The sequence below is a fragment of the Aquarana catesbeiana genome, linkage group LG06 (assembly GCF_042186555.1).
Source record: "Aquarana catesbeiana isolate 2022-GZ linkage group LG06, ASM4218655v1, whole genome shotgun sequence".
In the NCBI taxonomy this organism is placed as follows: domain Eukaryota; kingdom Metazoa; phylum Chordata; class Amphibia; order Anura; family Ranidae; genus Aquarana; species Aquarana catesbeiana.
In genome coordinates this window covers 144,514,629-144,534,977 of record NC_133329.1, presented here as the reverse complement: position 1 = coordinate 144,534,977, position 20,349 = coordinate 144,514,629, and the positions used below count along the sequence as shown (strand labels likewise).

General features: G+C 42.8%; 1 protein-coding gene across 1 annotated transcript in view; it reads left to right on the top strand.

Moving 5' to 3' along the window:
• LMTK2 (lemur tyrosine kinase 2) overlaps nt 1-20,349 on the top strand; it is a 181,808-nt gene that overhangs the window by 48,044 nt on the left and 113,415 nt on the right. Inside the window, exon 2 of the mRNA XM_073591007.1 lies at nt 16,040-16,161. Coding sequence (XP_073447108.1) covers nt 16,040-16,161 — 122 coding nt within the window. The remainder of the gene's footprint in view (nt 1-16,039; nt 16,162-20,349) is intronic.

Genomic DNA, 20,349 nt, shown 5'->3' with positions numbered 1-20,349 from the left:
TTTTCAGGGATCGTCTGAAAGTGGATAAAGTAGGAGAAAATCGGACGGATTGGGGTAGAGCATTCCAGAGGATGGGGGAGGCTCTGGAGAAGTCCTGAAGGCGAGCATGGGATGAGGTGACGAGGGAGTTTGAGAGCAGGAGGTCTTGGGAGGAGCGAAGAGGACGATTAGGTTGGTATTTTGAGACTAGGTTAGGGAAGTAGCTGGGGGCCAGGTTATGGATGGCTTTGTAAGTTATAGTTAGTATCTTGAATTTAATTCGGTGACTGGGTGGCAGCCAATGAAGCGATTGGCAGAGGGGTATAGCAGACACTGAGCGGTTTGTGAGGTGGATGAGCCTGGCAGCAGCATTCATGATGGACTGAAGTGGGGATAGCCTATTTAGAGGTAAGCCAATGAGGAGGGAGTTGCAGTAGTCGAGGCGGGAGATGACCAGGGAGTGGATTAGAAGCTTTGTGGTGACGTTGGTTAGGAAGGGGCGTATCTTGGAGATGTTGCGGAGGTTGAGACGGCAAATTTTGGATAGTGATAGAATGTGGGGCCGAAAGGTTAGTTCAGAGTCCAGGATTACACCTAGGACCTTGGCGTGGGGGGATGGGTTGATAGTTGAGCCGTTGATATTGACTGAGAAATCAGGGGAAGTGGCATCTGAGGGAGGAAATATCATGAGCTCAGTTTTGGATAGGTTGAGTTTGAGGAAGTGATGTGACATCCAGGCTGATATATCTGCTGGTAAGTTAGGGTAATGTGTGAGGAGACAGATGGAGAGTGCTGGGGGGTGGAGAGATAGATTTTGGTGTAATCAGAGTGGAGATGATATTTAAAGCCGTGGGAGGCAATCAACTGACCCAGGGAGGTGGTGTAGATTGAGAAAAGGAGAGGTCTAAGAACAAAACCTTGGGGGACCCCAACGGAGAAAGGAAGAGGATAAGAGGAAGTAGAGTTGTAAGTGACACTGAAAGAGCGGAGGGATAGGTAGGATGAGAACCAGCAAAGAATACAGTCACAGAGACCAAAGGAGTGGAGTTTATTTAGGAGGAGGGGGTGGTCCACTGTGTCAAAGGCAGCAGAGAGATCCAGGAGAAGTAGTACAGAATAGTGTCCACTGGTTTTAGCCGTTTAGTAGGTCATTTGAGAGTTTTTAAGGAGAGCAGTTTCCGTGGAGTGTTGAGAGCGAAATCCGGACTGAAGGGGATCAAGAAGTTTATTCATGGTCAGATGGTCGCTTAGTCGGTTGTAGACCAGTCTTTCAAGAAGTTTGGCGGAGAAGGCGAGTAAGGAGATGGGATGTAGGTTGTTAAGATTGGTGGGGTCCAGTGAGGGCTTTTTAAGTATGGGGGTGACTAGTGCATGTTTTAGAGAGTTTGGGAAGATGCCACTAGAGAGGGAGAGGTTGAAAATGTGAGTTAGAGAGTGTAGAATTGAGTCAGAGGGTGAGCGTAGCATTTGCGAGGATGCAGGATCCAGGGGGCAGGTGGTTAGATGAGCGTTAGATAAAAGTTTAGCAACCTCATTAATGGTAGCAGGGTTGAATGAGGGAAGTAATGATTGTACCTGTGGACATTTGGGTGTTGTATGGGGGAGGTTTTTGCGCATTGGAGATCACCTCATGAATTGTATCAATCTTAGTTTTGAAGTAATTGGCGATCTCCTGGGCAGTGAATGAGTTGGTGGGTGGAGGATAGAGTAGAGTGTTGAAGGTAGAGAAGAGTTGACATGGACTGGATGAGAAGGTGTTAATGAGTGTGATTAAGTAGGTCTGTTTGGCAGTGTGAAGGCAGGAATAGTATTTTAGGAGGGCAGATTTATATTGTGTAAAGTCTTCCTGGAACTTAGTCTTATGCCATAGGCGCTCAAGAGTGCGGCTACGTTTTCTGAGACTTCTGGTGTCATCTGTTTTCCAGGGTTGTAGCAGTCGGGGCCTAATTCTGCATGTAGTGAGGGGGGCAAGCTTGTCTAGGGAGGAAGACAGTGAGCTGTTGTTGATGAAAGTGGCTAGGTTGGGGCAGGACAAGGGTGAGATTTTGTCATAGAGGTGATCAGTAGCAGAGTAGAGAAGGGAAGGGTTGAGGTGGCGATGGTTTCTATGTGTAACTGTTAGGCGGTTGGAGGGAGAGGAGGTGGAAGACTGGGAGAGAGCAAAACTAATAAGGTGGTGATCAGAGAGTGGGAGAGGATTGTTGGAAAGGTTGCACGGAGTGCACAGATAGGAGAAGACAAGGTCAAGGGTATTGCCGTTGGAGTGAGTAGGAGCCTGTATCCATTGCTTCAGGTCACTTGATGAGGTTCGACTGAGAAGTAGGGCTGAAACAACTAATCGATTAATCGACAACTAATAGATTATGAAATTAATCGATTACTATTTTCATAATCGATTAATCGGCCAGTAACATAATGTGGTTAAAAAAAACGAAAGTGAGCCCTTTATAGTACAAAAAGAGCAAACAATCGCTACTGTAACTATTTCTTTCACAGTTCTACAGTAAAAAAAAATGAACCCCTTACAGTAGTGATTATTTGCTTTTTTTTGTACTATAAAGGGCTAATATTCGTATTTTTATTAACTCCATTATGTTACTAAACGTCTTACACCTGGTTCACATCTATGTGTTTTTTGGTGCTTTTTGCAGAAACGCACTACAGTCCATTTACATGGTTTCCTATGGGACACGTTCACATCTATGCTTTTTCAGCCGCTGCGTATTTGAAAAGCGTCAGTGACTTTTTTTTAACACAAAACGGTGCTTTTTTGGTTCAACCTACTTCAGTGGAGAAGCTGCAGAAAAGCATGTAATGCGTTTTTGCAGCAATTTGTGTTTTTTAATCTGCCCAACAACAAATTGGCCAAAAACAAAGCAAAAACGCAAATCGCAGCAAAAATCACGTGTGCAAAAATCAAAACGCACAGCAAAGAGCACTGCAGAAACGGATCAAAAGCAAACTGCATAGGTGTGCACCAAGCCTTATGCTGGCCACACCAATCAATTTTCAGATGATAATATTCAGACGAAAAATCTTTGTACATTCGATGAATGAAAGAATGTTTGAAATTTTCACTTGTTTTTAACATGGTTTTTAAAATAATTGTAATTTCTGAACGAAAACCACATACACTGTCTGATAATTCCTTTCACCAAGAAGTTTTTTATTATTTCCAAATTTTCCCATTACTGTGGTTGAAAATGAACGTCGATTTGACCCCACTAACGATTAGAAAATCGAACGAGCGTTCTTCTCTCTCCTCTAATAGTATATACAGTATATCTCCTCTCATAGTATATACAGTATATCTCTTCTGTCTGATATTCTCAGAGTGGATTAGATATTTTGCTCCCTAACCATATACGTAGTTGGCTATTTTTATTTTCCACTGCATAGAGATATTTAAGAATAAATTGCCTTTTTTTTAAAAAAACTTTACATATTAACTAAATTATACACCACACTTTTTTTTTTTTTTTTAAGGTTATTAATTGATTAATCGAAACAATAATCGGCCAACTAATCGATTTATGAAAATAATCGTTAGTTGCAGCCCTACTGAGAAGTTTAGAAGTAATAGTAGTGTTAGTGTTGGTGGGATGTGGAAGTCACCGAGAATAATTATGGGGATTTCAGAAGAGAGAAAGTAAGGTAGCCAGGCAGAGAAGTCCTCAAGGAAGGCTAATACTGGTCCAGGGGGGGCCGGTAGATGACAGCAATTCTTAGAGAAATGGGAGAGAATAGACGAATGCAATGTGCCTCAAAAGAGGAGTGTGTCAGAGAGGGAGGTGGGTGAAGTACCTGATAGGTGCTGTATGGGGCTAGAAGTATTCCCACTCCACCTTCCTTCCGTCCACTTGGTCTGGGGGAGTGAATCCAGAGAAGGCCCCCATGGGAGTGGGAAGCAGGAGAAGTAGTATCTGATTAATGAAGCTAGGTTTCAATAATGGCAAGTAGGTTAAAGGAATTTGTGATAAAGAGGTCATGGAGGGCGGTCAGTTTGTTAGACTGCATTCCAAAGGGCACAGGAAAATGGGGGGCTGATTTTGGAAAGAAGAGGAATAGAGACAAAGTTCTGTGGGTTGCGGCTCCTGCCAGAGGGTGTAGAGGGATGGAAGCGTTGGGCAAAGACTGATGATGGTGGCCCAGGGTTTGGGGATATGTCATCAGAGGTTAGGAAGGTAATGTGGGAATGTGATTTATATGAAGGGACATGTCTCAGAGTCCTGGAGGTTTTATCAGTATATGGATGTAGAATGAGCAAGAGTTGGTAGGAACAGTAGTAGGGAGAGGACAGAAGGCAGGGTGATATGTATAAGCAGGGGGGTGGAGAAGAGGAGTGAAGGTAAGAGTTTGAGGAGAGAGGACACGAGTGTCAGAAGCAGTGGTAGAGAGCGCATGCTACAGAGTGGAAGGAGAGCTTAATAGAGAGACAGGGTCACCTGCAGTCTGTTAGGTGCTTTCCAGTGCAGTTTGTTATGTTTGTTTGCTTCGTGCAATCGCTGAAGTGCAGAGATTGAAGTACATATCACTTGTAGAAAGAATCACTTAGAGATAGAAGCCTTAAGGATAGAAGCCCCTGCAATGTGCTCCCCCAGCAATGTGCTGACCCCTTAAGGATGCTCAGATTTATACTGTTGTAAGGGTGGGGTGGAAGTTCGTTAATCATGAGTGAATATAAGAATGCCTAACAATCAAAGTGGACCTTTTGCTTCTAAAGTCAGAATTGCAAGAGGCCAGAGGCCAAGATAAGATCAACACATAAAACTTAGGTAAGATAGTCCAGAGCAACAAAAACAACGTCATGGTTATGCACACAGGGCAACAGATAGAGAAGGACACATACCAAAGACACATACACAGAGACGGCAAGCAGATCCCAATTTCATTTAAATGTGGAAGATGTGGTTTAGATGTGACTGATTTACAAAATTTACTGACAGACTAAAACTTTATTTTTTGTTTTTTTTCCTTTGCTAAAAAAAAATAAAAAAAAAAATCATCCCAGCAGTGATTAAATACCACCAAATAAGCTCTATTTGTGTGAAAAAAAGTGATAATTCAATTTGGATACAGTGACCGCGCAATTGTCATTCAAAGTATGACAGCACGGAAAGCTGAAAATTGGCCTGGGCAGAAAGGGGGTAAAAGTGCAAGTGGTTAAGCTTTTATGAGCATAACCTTTTTTCGAGTTTACTAAAGTCACAAATTCTCTTACGACAGCATAAAAATTCAGAAGTGATGTCATGTGTTGTAATGCATTTGTATTGCATTTCGAACGATAGGTGTACTGATTAAACGAAAATCGTACGATCTGGCATCGTAGGAAAAAAATTTCCGTGCATGTCTGATAGAATATCGGATGAACTGTCCTGATCGGCTCTCGAAAGCTCTGTACTAACATTCCAATTATCGTACGATCGATTCGAATGCGGCATTTTTCGTACGATTTTCAGGTCGTGTGTGTACGGGGCTTAAGTGTCTTGAGCTTCAGCGTTTAGAGTTTCTTGGAGCGTTTTTCTCCACGCTCATAAACTCTCCTACCAATAGTGCATTTTGTGTTTTTATCCGGAGTTGCCCAGGTTGATGTTTACTATAAATGGAAAAACCAGCAATTGTAAGGCAGATTTATATGTAAATTAGCATTGCATCTGCTTTGAAATCACCGACATATAATCATTCGTCATCTCTATTTTTAGATTTATTCTTTCCTGTGTTATGTGCTACTGCAATGCCAAGACAAAATGGCACTTAAAGCTGAACTCCAGGCAAATTTTTAACCTGCCTAAGGATTTTTATTTCTATCCAAACAGGCCTGAGATTTACACAGCTCTGTGTGGCAGAGTAGAACATCTGATTTTCTCTACTGCAGTTGATACTTAGGCCCCTTTCACTTGACCGGCCCGGGCAGATCCGAGCAGGCCACCTATTGACTTCTATGGGCGGGCGAATGTCAGGGGAGATGTGTGCCCTGACACCCGCCTGCCATCTGATATGACAAGATCCGCTCAAAACAGACGGATGGTGATACATTCGCCATCCGTCCAGCAGATGGGCTCGGATGAAAACAGACAGGCTGTCCGTTTTTCCTCCGATCTCCCCATAGAGAACAGCGGAGCTCTGACGGGTCCATCCCTGCACAGTGAGCAGAGCGGACCTGTCATCCGCCTGCTCAGCGGAGATCGCCGGAGCGACCCCCCCACTGAGCTAGTGCAGTCTGTCCAGTGGATTTGCTCTGTGTGAACCCAGCCTTATAGGTCTGGTCCTCCCCCGACCCCCCCCCCCCCCCCCCCCCCAGCCTGTGACTGGACAGTGAAAGAAGGGAAAGCAGACTGGTGAGCTCATTTCCCTATCATTCTGCTCTCTCCTCCTGTCAGCACGTGGTTTGCACAGCTGAACTGCTCCTTGTGCTGCTTCTCCCTCTCCTAGTCTTAGTCCCAGTTCATACTTGTGGGATGACAGATATTGGATGTGATTCACACCGCATTTCTGTGCAGATCACATGCAATGTCTGTGCAATGCAATTTCAGCCATACAAACTGTATAGCTCACATCACATTGGATTCACACCAAAATGGTGCCGAACCCTTTTTGTGGTCCGCACTGGAAATGGATCGCGTGGGTGTTCACACCTATGCTATCAGATTCCTGCACCATTTCAGTTTGCACTGCGATCTGCAAACCGATCTGGGGGTGTCATTAACTTTACATCCCCATTGGTTTGCAGATCTCAGTGTGAACCACTGTGTGATGCGGGAACCCACACTGGATTTGCAGGCTTCCCGCATCACACCAGTGTGAACCCGGCCTTGGTATCAGCCTCTTGAAGTCCCCTGTACAGCAGAGCAATACAGGCACTTTTCAGGTATTTAACGCTGCATTAAAAAAAAAAAAAAAAAAAAAAAAAAAACTCTACAGAGCAGGCAATCTTTCTACACACATGATGGCCCTGCCCAGTATTACAGGAACACTGGAAGGGGGTCTGGATCAGCCTTTCTTAACCTTTTCAGCATAAATAACCCTTGAAATAACTTTCTGGTCTCAAAGGGAAACCCCTTTTAAAAATGACTATCTACAACTCATGATACATTAGTGTGATAGTCAGTGGAAAGAATGCTCCTTACATTTGTGGTCATTGGGATGGATTACCCCCTCACAGATCGCTAAAAAGATCAATGATGTCAGTGGGGACTTGAAGAGGTAGAAGTTCCTCATTGCTCAAGGAATCCCAAGAAACCTCTGGGGGGGGGGGGGACCCTTGTCTAGCTGCTTGCCGACCAGCTCACGCCGATATACGCCGGCAGAAGGGCACGTACAGGCAGATTAACGTGCCTGTACGTTGCTCTTTAAGAAGCAGTTTGCGCACGCCCGCCGTGATCGCGGGTTCCGCGGACTCTGTCCACAGGGATACCCACGATTGTCTCACGGAGAGGAAGAACGGGGAAATGCTGATGTAAACAAGCATTTCCCCGTTCTGTCTAGTGACAGGACACTGATCACAGCTCCCTGTAATCGGGAGCGGCGATCGGTGTCTTGTCACACATAGCCCCCCCCCCAAGTTAGAATCGCTCCCTAGGACACACTTAATCCCTACAGCGCCACCTAGTGGTTAACCCCTTCACTGCCAGTCACATTTACACAGTAATGAATGCATTTTTAATTGCACTGATCGCTGTATAAATGTGAATGGTCCCAAAATCACGCCAAAAGTGTCTGATCTGTCTGCCATAATGTCGCAGTCACGATAAAAATCGCTGATCGCCGCCATTACTAGTAAAAAAAAAATTAATAAAAATGCCATGAAACCATCCCCTATTTTGTAGATGCTATAACTTTTGCGCAAACCAATCAAATGCTTATTGGGAATTTTTTTTTTATCCAAAAATATGTAGAAGAATACATATCGGCCTAAACGGAGGGAAAAAAATGTTTTTATGTTTTTTGGGGATATTTATTATAGCAAAAAGTAAAAAATTGTGCGTGTTTTTTCAAAATGGTCGCTATTTTTTTGTTTATAGCGCAAAAAATAAAAACTGCAGAGTTGATCAAATACCACCAAAAGAAAGCTCTATTTTTGGGGAAAAAAGGACGTCAATTTTGTTTGGGAGCCACATCACAGTGGCGAATCGCAAAAAGTGCTCTGGTCTATGAGCAGCCAAATGGTCCGGGGCTAAAGTGGCTAGACTACACTCAGAATCCCATACTCGTGAAACCTGGTTGCTAAGCATCACCTCACCCTGATAACATACAGTGAGGGGAAAAAAGTATTTGATCCCCCTGCTGATTTTAGTACAGTACGTTTGCCCACTGACAAAGAGAAAATCCGTCTTTAATTTTAATGGTAGGATTATTTTAACAGTGAGAGACAGACTGAGAATAACAAAAAAAAAATCCAGAAAAACCCATTTAAAAAAAGTTATAAATTGATTTGCATTTTAATGAGTGAAATAAGTATGTTGACCCCTTTGCAAAACACGACTTGGTGGCAAAACCCTTGTTAAAAATCAGAGGTCAGGCGTTTCTTGTAGTTGGCCACCAGGTTTGCACACATCTCAGGAGGGGTTTTGTCCTACTCATCTTTGCAGATCCTCTTCAAGTCATTAAGGTTTCGAGACTGACATTTGGTAACTCGGACCTTCAGCTCCCTCCACATATTTTCTATGGGTCTGGTGACTGGCTAGGACACTTCAAGACCTTAATGTGCTTCTTCTTGAGCCACTCCTTTGTTGCTTTGGCCGTGTGTTTTAGTCATTGTCATGCTGGAAGAACCATCCACGACCCATTTTCAATGCCCTGGCTGAGGGAAGAAGGTTCTCGCCCAAGATTTAAAGGTACATGGCCCCGTCCATCATCCCTTTGATGCGGTGAAGTTGTCTCCTGTCCCCTTAACAGAAAAAACACCCCCAAAGCATAATGTTTCCACCTCCATGTTTGACGGTGAGGATATTGTGTTCTTGGGGTCATAGACAGCATTCCTCCTTCTCCTCCAAACACATTGAGTTGCTGCCAAAGAGCTCAATTTTGGTCTCATCTGACCACAACACCTTCACCCAGTTCTCCTCTGAATCATTCAGATGTTCATTAGCAAACTTGAGACAGGCCTGTACATGTGCTTTCTTGAGCAGGGGGACCTTGCGCACGCTGCAGGATTTCAGTCCTTCATGGCGTAGTGTGTTACCAATTGTTTTCTTGGGGACCATAGAAGAAAAAAATAATTTTCTTGGGGACTGCCTTGAGATCATTGACAAGATTCTTCTGTGTAGTTCTGGGCTGATTCCTCATTGTTCTCATGATCATTGAATCTCTGTGAAGTGTTGTCTTGCATGGAGTCCCAGACCGAGGGAGATTGACAGTTATTTCTGTTTTCTTCCATTTGCGAATAATCGCACCAAGGGATGCCACCCTCTCACCAAGCTGCTTGGCGATGGTCTTGTAGCCCATTCCAGCCTTGTGTAGGTCTACAATCTTGTCCCTGGCATCCTTGGACAGCTCTATGGTCTTGGCCATGATGGAGAGATCGAAATCTGATTGCTTCTGTGGACAGGTGTCTTTATTGCAGGTAACAAGCTGAGATTAGGTGCATTGCCTTTAAGGCTGCTTTCAAACTGAAAGCTCCGGCCGTTATCGGTAAAGCGCTGCTCGTTGTAGCGACGCTCCTTGTAGCGACACTTTACCGCTGTTTAAGGGGCATGTTTAACCCCAAAGAAGGGGTTAAAAACTCCTGTGTTGTGGCGCTTCTGAAGCACTTTTTAGGCGCTTCGGAAGCACTGCCCATTTTGAAAGGGTCTGTATACAGCGCTCCCAAACCACCCCAAAGATGCTGCTTGCATGACTTTATAATGTCCCGCAAGCGCACCTCCCCGGTGTGAAAGCCCCCATTGCAATGAATGGGAGGCAATTTCCAGGTGCCATTTCTAGCGCTGAAGCACCTGAAAACTGCCTCGGTGTGAAAGGGGTCTAAGGCCTGGTTCACACCCATGCATTTTTAAGTGCTTTTTGCATTTTGCAGATTTGCACTACAGATTGTGTTCCATATTAAACCATGTTAAATAGACTGTAATACAAATCTGCAAAAAGCACTAAAAATACATAGATGTGAACCAGGGATCAGAGAGTGCTCCTAATCTCAGCTTGTTACCTGTATGGAGCTAGAAATCTTGCTGATGGGGGGGGATCAAAAACTTATTTCACTCATTAACCACTTAAGGACCAGCCGCCGCAGTTATACTGTGGCAGGTTGGCTCCCCTGGGCAGATTGCCGTAACTGTATGCCGGACACTTTAAGAGCTCTAGGGGGGGCACACAATGCCCCGCAAGCCACCCGCGATCGCTCCCAACAGACAGAACGGAGAGCTGTCAATGTAAATAGATAGATCTCCGTTCTGTCAGGAGAGAGCAGACTGATCTGTTCCTATGGATTAGGAACAGCGATTGGTCTCCTCCTCCAGGCAGTCCCATCCCCCCACAGTTTAGAAACACTCCCTAGGTAACACATTTAACCCCTTGATTGCCCCATAGTGTTAACCTCTTCCCTGCCAGTGACATGTATACAGTAATCTGGATATTTTTTAGCTCTGATCGCTGTATACATGTCAATGGTCCCAAAAAAGTGTTGCGTGTTCGATCTGTTTGCTGCAATGTCGCAGTCCCGCTAAGAATTGCAAATCCCTGCCATGACTAGTAAAATAAATAAATAAAAATGCGATAAATATATCCCCCATTTTGTAGATGCTATAACTTTTGCGCAAACCAATCAATATACACTTATTGCGTGCGTTTGGCCAAAAATATGTAGAAGAATATATATCGGCCTAAACTTTTGAAAAAATTGTTTTTTCAAAAAAAAAAAATTGTGTACGCATTATAGCAAAAAATATATATATTTTTTTTCAAAGTTGACGCTTTTCTGTTTATAGCGCAAACAATAAAAACCGCAGAGGTGATCAAATACCACCAAAAGAAAGCTCTATTTGTGGGGGAAAAAAAGGACATCAATTTTTGGGTACAGCATCACATGATTGCGCATTTATCGGTTAAAGCGACGCAGTGCGGTATCTCAAAAAATGGCCTGGTCATTAAGGGGGAAAATCTTTCCGGTCCTTAAGTGGTTAAAATGCAAATCAATTTATAACTTTTTTGAAATGTGTTTTTCTGGATATTTTTGTTCTGTCTCACTGTTAAAATCTGTTTTCGAAACTTATAATTTTTGTCAGTGGGCAAACGTACAAAATCAGCAGGGGATCAAAATATATTTTTTTTCTTTTTTCTCTCACTGTACTTTTCAAATGGCTACAAAAACAGGCAGTTGGGAAAACGTAACCAAGCTGTCTGAGGTTAAAGTGGAGTTCTACCCACTTTTGCAACTCTTCAGCATCCCTCACTAAACTGTGCACTGTAAACGAATTGGATATTTAAAAAAAAAATTTCTCAGCACCTACTGTATATCTGCTGTATTTATTTTTCACTTCCTCCTCCCTGGCCGTGGCCCATCGCATCATTTCCTGTTTGCAATGCCTTCTGGGAAGGGGTGGCAACTTCCTCTGACACTGCCGTTGCTAAGGAAACCTGACCTGAAACCTATTACACTGCTTGTGCTGCACTGAGCATGTGCGAGATCTGCAAGGACGAGATCCAGGAAGAAATACAGTCTGGCTTCAGATGTCCACACTTAAGATGGCCACAGCCTGCTGTAAGTTTATAAAATAACAAACTACTGCTATAAACTAACAAAACAGACCTTAGTATACAGACTAACTTTACTAGAATACATTAAGCTTGTGTATTATAGGGGTATTTTTATTTAAATAGTACAATTTCGGCCAGAACACCACTTTAAATTCGGAGCCTTTTAACAGCAAAGCTTAGACAGTATGGCCAAATTTAATGTAGAGCTAGCAGCAAAACTTTTATTTTTTTTCCATTTAGACAGAGTAAGCGAGGGTCATAACACCTGTCACTTTTTATTGCCATCTGTGTCCCCATTGGGAAGATTTGGCTAGGAGATGGGAAGTCAAGTAAAAACGGGAAGATCCAAACTGAGGGAATCGCCAAAACTAGTGTGCCTATTGGAAGACTTTTTTTCCTCTATTCCTGTTCTGGTGACATCCCGACACTTGTGATTTTCTGTTACTTCCACTATCGGTCATGATGATAAACGGGGCACACAGAGAAGGGCTCAGGCAGTGATGGCCAAAAAAACAGGTGTACTAACTTCTAATCCATCTCGACTCTACCCAAAACTTGAAATAAAAAAAGGTTTTGTCTATAGTTATAATTCAAAGGCAATTATTCGTGGGTCATCTACCTTTTTATTAGGTGATTCTTGTCTGTCATTTGCTAAACTATCCCACCACCTCCTTTTTATCTTTCCTTTTCCCCTCTACTCTTGCTCTTCTTTTTTGTTACTCCACCTCTGGAATGTGATCTGCCTAATATGATGCATCAACACAATCCAGTGTGATATGTTCTAATCTAATGCTTGCTTTTTTTTTTTTTTTTGCACTAGGACTACTGTAAAGCATCCATATACATTTGTTGCATCCTGTAAACACTAAAATTTGTCCAAAAACATCTATGGAAAATAATATTTTAGGGATCTATTAATCTATTCAAAACTGCATTCATTTGTACCGTTTTTGTATGTGTCATGAGTGCTGCTTTAAAGTGGTTTGTAAACCTCTTACATACCCAATGAAATGACCAACCTCAGGTGATGCAGAGATGAAACCAATCCCCCTACATAAGTTGTACCTGTTTATCTGCAGCTTTCTCTTCTCTACATTCCTTCAAAGTGCAGAATTTATACATCTTGTCTGAGCTTTCAGAAAGCAGGGGGCAAAGAGCTGAAAATTACACTCAGCAAAGCTCAGCGAGAGCTGATTGGAGGGAAGGGACAATTCCCCCTTCACACATGGCTGAGGCTGCCAATCAACATTTTGTTCTGACAGGAGGGACTCTTCCTGCTGTCAGAATACACTAATCAGTGGCTGCATCCAGCTAATTTAGAACATTTCCCAGCAAGACAGTTCAACAGAAGTTCATCTAACGATTGATTTTTGAACAGGCACAGCCACACATGGATCAAAATTTGGCAAGTCCCTGCTGAACTGGCCTAATTTCGATCCATCTATGGCCAGCTTAAGGTGGTCCTGCAGCCTTAAGGTTTTTTTTTTTTTTTTTTTTTTTTTTCAAAAGTGGTTTAAACCCTTACATTACATATACCCAGCCACTGGCCTCGGATGATACAGAGATGAGGAGGATCGGGGCTGCTCGGTGTAAAAACAATGTAAAAATGTGAAGGTTTAATGTAACTTTGTGTCTGCTCCAGTCTTAATCTGGTGCAGCTGTGTGTGGCAACCAATCGGCTTCTAGTTTTCATTTTCAAAGCTCAAATGAAGAAGCTGAAGTTATAATCTGGTTACTATGCATATTGCATTAGATTCTGTCTGCTCCAGTTTCTGTAAATTCCCCCATTTTGTTTGGTGTCTATAGCAATTTGGTTAATGGTTTGGTATACTCTATTGCAGGGGTCTCCAAACTGCGGCCCTTTGCCTAGGTCTTATCTGGCACTTGGGGCACTGTTCCTCCCACTAATGCCAAGGATGGGGAACTTTCTACCCCTACTGGTAACAAGCCGGCCCCTCTAAAGTCTGAAGGCCCTTTGTTTGAAAGGTTTGGAGACCTCTGATCTATTGCATTAATTGAATTTATTAGAGAACTGAATTGCAAGAAGAGAGGTTCTCCAAATTTCCTCCAGTACTGCCTATCCTGTCTGTTGGGATTCTAGATCGCTTGTTGTGAAAAGTAAAATGCGCATCCAAATGCATTGTCCTGTTCAGTTCTCTGCAGGCACGCTGCACCTTATGCTGTATTTTGCCAACTGCGAATTAGTGTAGACCATGCTGAATGTACACAGAGCAATATCCGCACTGCCCTGGCTCTGTAAAATAAGAGAAGACAGAGGTAAAGCAGTTGTTACAGATGGGGTTGCACTGATGACACTTTTTTAGGACTGTGTACAACTTTTTTTTTTTTTTTTCTTTTTATTTCAATTACTCGCTATTACCGATTACTTTTTTTTTTTTTTTTTAAATGTCATGTTATAGTGGCACTAATATGCAGCACTGATGAGGCGTGGACTGTCAGTAGTTTTTTTTTTTTTTTTTTTTTTTTTATTAATTATTATATTATACAGGTTTTTATTGCGCTGACAGTTGGCGCAGCGCTTTACAACATTAGGGCAGACAGTACTATTACAATAGATTTCAATACAGAAAGAATCGGAGGGCCCTGCTCGTTAGAGCTTACAATCTAGGAGGGAGGGTCAAGTGATACGAAAGAGTGTCCGTTGGTTTTTGCGGTTAGGTCATTTTTTGTGAGTTTTAGAAGAGCAGTTTCTGTGGAGTGTTGGGGGTGAAATCTAGACTAAAGGGGATCGAGAAGATTATTCTTTGAGGTGGTCACTCAGTTGTAGACCAGACGTTTAAGGAGTTTAGAGGAAAAGGGGAGCAAGGAGATAGGGCGTAGATTGGTAGAGTCCAAGGATGGCTTTTTAAGTATGGGGGTGACCAGTGCATGTTTTAGAGCATTGGGTAAGATGACAGAAGAGGGGGAGAGATAAAAGATGTGGGTTAGAGAGTGTAGGATAGATTCAGAGGGTGACTGTAGTATTTGAAAGGGAATCGGGGACAGGTGGTTAAGTGGGGATTAGAAAGGAGTTTAGCAAATTCGTCCATAGTAGCAGGTTTGAATAAAGGGAGTGTCAATTGTACCTATTGACATGGGGTGTTAACTGGGGGAGATACCTGTAGAGTGGAGATTTCATCACAAATTGTATAAATCTTATCTTTGAAGTGATTAGCAGTGTCCTGGGCAGTGAGATGCCTTCTATTTTTGGGGCGGGGGGGAGTGGATGGTGTTGGTGTTTGTTTTATCTTTACAATTTAACCTTTTAAAATTCTTATTTTTTTTATCAGCCTTGTTGGGGGGGGGCTTTGGTGAGATATCGGGGGTCTAAACAGACCCTTGACATCTCCCCTTTGAGACAGGGACAGGGAAAGAGACTGAGGACACAAATTCCCCTGTCCCTTTCCCTGCAACCACAGCTGCACTGAAGATGAATGGACAAGAGACTGTTCATTCATAAACTGAAGCATCGCAGTTTACAATGCTCAGTTATGAATGGACAGACGCAGTAATCACTGCCTCTGTTCATTCAGAAAAGGAAGGAGCCGGTAAATGACATTTACCGGCTCCTTCCTCAGCTCTCAATCCTGACACATTCAGGACAGGTGGGACCGGGAGCACAGAGGGGGGAACAGAGCAGCCCCGGTTAGCCGGAGGAGGACACGTGGGACAGTCGGGACGATTGGTGCCAGAAGTTACAAGCACCAAACTCCCTGTATACCTTTCAATAAAACCGCTGACAGCCGCGGGAGGGAGAGGAGGAGAAGCAGCTGTCAGCGGCTTTACTGAAAGGTATACAGGGAGATCGGTGCTTGTAACTGCCAGCACCGATCAACTGTAAGGCTGCCCGGCCCACCTGCTACGCTGAGGACACAGGTATCGGGTCAAGTATCGGAGCATTTGTACGATTATAACTTCAAGTACTCGTACACTTGCTTAGTAGCTGCACCGATACTGGTATCTGTGCAACCCTAGTTAGTTTCTTTGGTATTACTGGATTAATAAAATAATACAAATTTGTGTTTTAAAAGCACAGTTATCCTTGTGCTGCAGTTTATGTATTTCTGCCAGCTGCATAAACAAAGCAAGGATATGTATCCCTTTTTTTTTTTGCTGCAATTAGTTTACTTTAATGATCCTTTTCTGTGTGGTGTCATTTTGCAAGATACTGTACATCCCCATAGATTTTTGTATTATGGTTTTATTAACAAAATTCTTCCACACCTGTGGTGTTGTATAATCATGACAGGCTTTATTTTTGGCAAATTTTTACTTTACTATACTTGCTGTTAATGGACATGCCATCAGTGATTTACTAAACTATAAACTGCTGTCATCGCTAACATTCGCTTTCTTTTTGCTTCACTTTCAGAAGTTGCAAGCAGTCAAGTTCCCTTGTTCCCGGTGTTGCTTTCTGTCTGCAGTTTCATCGCTTTGGTTGTGCTGCTAGTAAGCTGTATTTCCTGCTGCAAAGAGAATGAAATAGATTTCAAGGTAAGCATGTAACTCTTCTGGAACTTTTTTTTTTTTATCAAGGGCACTTTGAACTCGAAAAAAGGAATTTGAATATGTTTCAAGTGTTTATGGTAAGCAAACATTGCAAAATTGTGGAGGTTGGTACCACTGACCTTGCTATAAATTCTTTTCAGTTTAGAACGAAATGGGAGGGTGGCTTTGCTCATAACAGAAGGCAGGGTGATCAAAATCTAAGCATGAATATCTGGTTTAGCAAGGTATTCCAGCATTGCTTCCTGTGTTTAATTGTAAGGAGACTCTTCTGTGGACCTTGTTAAGCAACCATTATGACCATTTTAATATCCTTCTCAATACTGAAATTACCTAAATATGATATTAAAGTCTGACTATTCAGTCAGTATGTTTGCATATGAAGAAATTGTGTTATGGGACTTCATTAGACCCCTAGTTTAAACAGAGATAAGTCAGTAATAAATATAGTACTTAAAGTCTGCAATTCGCAGCTGCTCTTTTACCTATACCCACTAATTCTTTTTTTATTTTTTTAATCCATTAGATAGCGGACTGTGGCTGCAAGACTGCAACCATATACAAGTGATTGGTGGGCAGCTGCTCTTGTTCTTAGATTGGGTAGGAGCTATCTGCAAATAGTCACAGGGCAATTCACAGGCTGTAGGCTTTCCAGTTAGATAATAACATCCATCCTGACGTCGGTTCTCCTGAAATATTCTCGCTCTCTCGCATTTAGGACTTAAAATCAAGAAGACGCCCCTCTGTGTGGTCCTGGGTCTCATGGTGGCCTTCTTGACTGGCTGCCCAATTTCATTGGAGACCTCTCTCAACGCAACAGCTTGTTGCCATGGAACAAGCACCTTGATCTACCCATGCTTTCTATCTAGCAAAGCAAGGAATTGCCTAGCGTTATGGATTTCCGACCCAGGATTGACAATGGTGAATTCATTTTTTCCATATCACTGAAAGGTGATAACAGATGCCTATCTTCATGGAGTGGACAACTGAAAGGCAGATTACCTCAGGCATCATTTCCTGGACAGAGAGAATGAGATTTTTACCCCAACGTCTTCATCCTGATATGTTGGAGATGGGAGTTCTGGATGTGCACAAAGAAAGAGAGGCGCCTCTGGGTGTAGACTAAAACAATTTATTCATACATAAAACTTGTGTCAATCACACTCACATTTAGGAGGTCATCAAAAAGCATGAAAGTATGGAATATCCATCATAGGGGGTGTCATCAGGTGAGTCATAAAGCTCCTGGCTGCTTGCTGCTCTGCCTGTGTGTGGAGAAGCACCGCTGTGATGTTTAAGCCGGCCGCGGTGACAACAAGGAACCAAAACGAGGCTCGGAGCGCAGGTGGATAGCGGGTGAGGAGAAATGACGTCACTGGCAAGCGACGCGTTTCCTGGGCGTACGGGCTACAGTGACGTGACAGCCATGCCCCTTCGTCAAGCTTGACGGCAGAGCAGCAAGCAGGCAGGAGCTTTATGACCGACCTGAAGACACCCTCCATGATGGATATTCCATACTTTCATGCTTTTTGATGACCTCCTAAATGTGAATGTGATTGACTCAAGTTTTATGTATGAATACATTGTTTTTAAGTCTACACCCAGAGGCGCCTCTCTTTCTTTGTGCTTCTCCTCAGGATTTGGAACCCGGTTTTAGTTCCCGTTGAAGGCTGCACTATATGTAGACTTATTGTCCTCGTCCTGGACCTTTGGACTTTTTTCCTGTATATACAGAGTTTCTTTATACTGTATTATATATATCCACCATTGTGGCTTTTTCATGCACCTGCCTTTTGAATGTATTTTATATTGCGAGATGTTTTTTAAAGTTTTAAATGTTTTCTTTTAGAGACACATACTTGGTTCTTTCCTTCCTACACACCAGTTTATGGGTTAGGGTTGTTTTTTTGCTGCTTTTTCCAGTTCATTGCACCTACACTTGTATACTGGGGTTCTGGATGTCCTGGCCTCCAGATTCAACAATAAATTACCTGTTTGTGGTTAGGACCTAGTATTGGCATTGGATGCCTTGATCGCTCCCTGGTCTCAGTTTAGGCTAATCTGTGCCTTTCCTTCAGTGTGAATTTTGCCTCAACTGCTCAGTAAAATAGAACAAGAGAGGGAACCGGTGATTCTCATTGCACCAAACTGGCCCAGAAGAACCTGATACACAGATGTATGTACTAGGAGATGACCTTGATCTCTTTTCAGCAGGCCAGACCTTCTGTCTCAGAATCCTTTTATCCTGCTTCTCTGTCACTGGCTTTAACGACAGAGGGGTCTCTGAGTATGTCATTTATACTTTACTAAAGGCAAGAAAAGCCAGTTCTATGAAGATCTATCTAGGGCTGCAACTAACAATAAGTTTTATAATCAGTTGGCCGATTTTATTTAGATTTAATCGATTTGAAAACCTCACAAAAAGCGTGGTGTATAATTGTTATGTAAAGTTATGAAATAGACAGTTTATTCTCGCTGAGAGGCTGAGCTGGGTGGCGGTCCAGGCATGTGTGCGGATCCCGATTTTCATTGTCGTGATCTTGCCCGAGCTTTGACTGACTCTGACGTCAGCCAACAGCAGGCTGAAAACGTGTCACAGGAGTGCAGAACGAACTGCACTCCTGTGATCCACAGGAGAAGTACAGCCAAACGAGCTTCTTTAACCTGGAGTCAGACATGAAACTACATGAAGGTTGAGGGGGGAGATATAAATATTTTATATCAGAGCAGTACGAAAGGCTAAGACTTTTTTTTTTTTTTTCCTCATGGATATATACATTTTAAATATAATGCACAATACTGGTAAACTTTTAATGCCATTGTAATGCCTTATATTACCCCAGTCTATCAGCCGCCAGCTTCTCTGGGTTCAGGTGCTGATCTTCCCTGCACAAAACCCTTGTGAATGTAAACGTTGGCTTTTTATTTTTTTTAAATAAAAAAAAAAGTCATACTTACCTACTCTGTGTAGTGGTTTTCCTTCACTTTGAAATGCAAACTGAGTAGGGTGGTGCAGATATGAGAGAGGTCCATCTGCTTAAGGTGGTTTCTCGCACCATTATAATGACATGAAACTTTAATTGAGGCATAAAACTAGCCACACACATTACAATCTAATATGAAATTTTCTTTTAAATTTAAGAAAAATTGTGTTATGGGGACCAGATTGATTGGTCCTAAATTGAATGGTGTTTTTTATTTTTTTGTTTTTTTTTGAGAGGGGGGGGGATAGGTAGGCTTATTCTAAAGGCGATTTGTACAATCAAATTTTAACAGGTGTAGCCAGCTTAGAACTCGACCCACACTTTCTGCTCTCCTCGCCTTCTCTCTAGTTCCTCACTATTCATGATCACGTCGTCGCTTCCTACGTGGGACGGTTGCAGGAGAAGAGCCTTCCCTCTGGTGACGACATGCAGATTTTGGGGACATGCCATTTTTTGCAGTGTTTATTTTTAGTACCATGCCCTGTTTTTAGAACTATTACTTTGGTTAGTATAGTTCTGATCCTTACTGTTCATCGGTGGTGATCACCCATTTTCTAGGCCTTTAATGATTTTGCTTTTGTGATCTCTTGTTTATTTCTAAAAGCCCAATAAACATACTGAAACAGGACACGACCCACACATTTAGACATATAATCGCTTGATGCTTGAGTAGTGAAACATGTTATGTCAACCTATGGCAGGGATAGGCAACCTTAAAGAGATCTAACTGAACAACATGGGAGAAGTCAAAGATCATCTGGGCCAAGTGTTGCCCAGCGTCACCTCCTCACACCTGATTTAAACCTCTAATTACCATATTGCAATTGCATGCATTGCACGGCAATCATGGTTTTAAATCGGGCAACATATCGCCTCCTCACCACCTGTTAAACACACTGATCACTTTTCAGAGGAGCAGAACCTGAGCGAATGAGCCCTTAGTTGCATTCAGCAGTGGCACCCTTAAGGCTCATGCACACAAAGTTGGGGGGTGGTAAAACCTTGCGGTTGAGTCTCAATTTTGCCACCCCCCAATCCCTACCCCTTTTAGTAGCTGAGGCAGCAGCCAAAGGTGTACACATGCTGCAGCAGGAATTAACCCCTGTGTTGCTTGACGGGGGGTATGACAGGGCATATAACTCCTGCTGTGGCTGCAACACGTGTACACTTCTGGCCACTGCAGTTAAGGGGG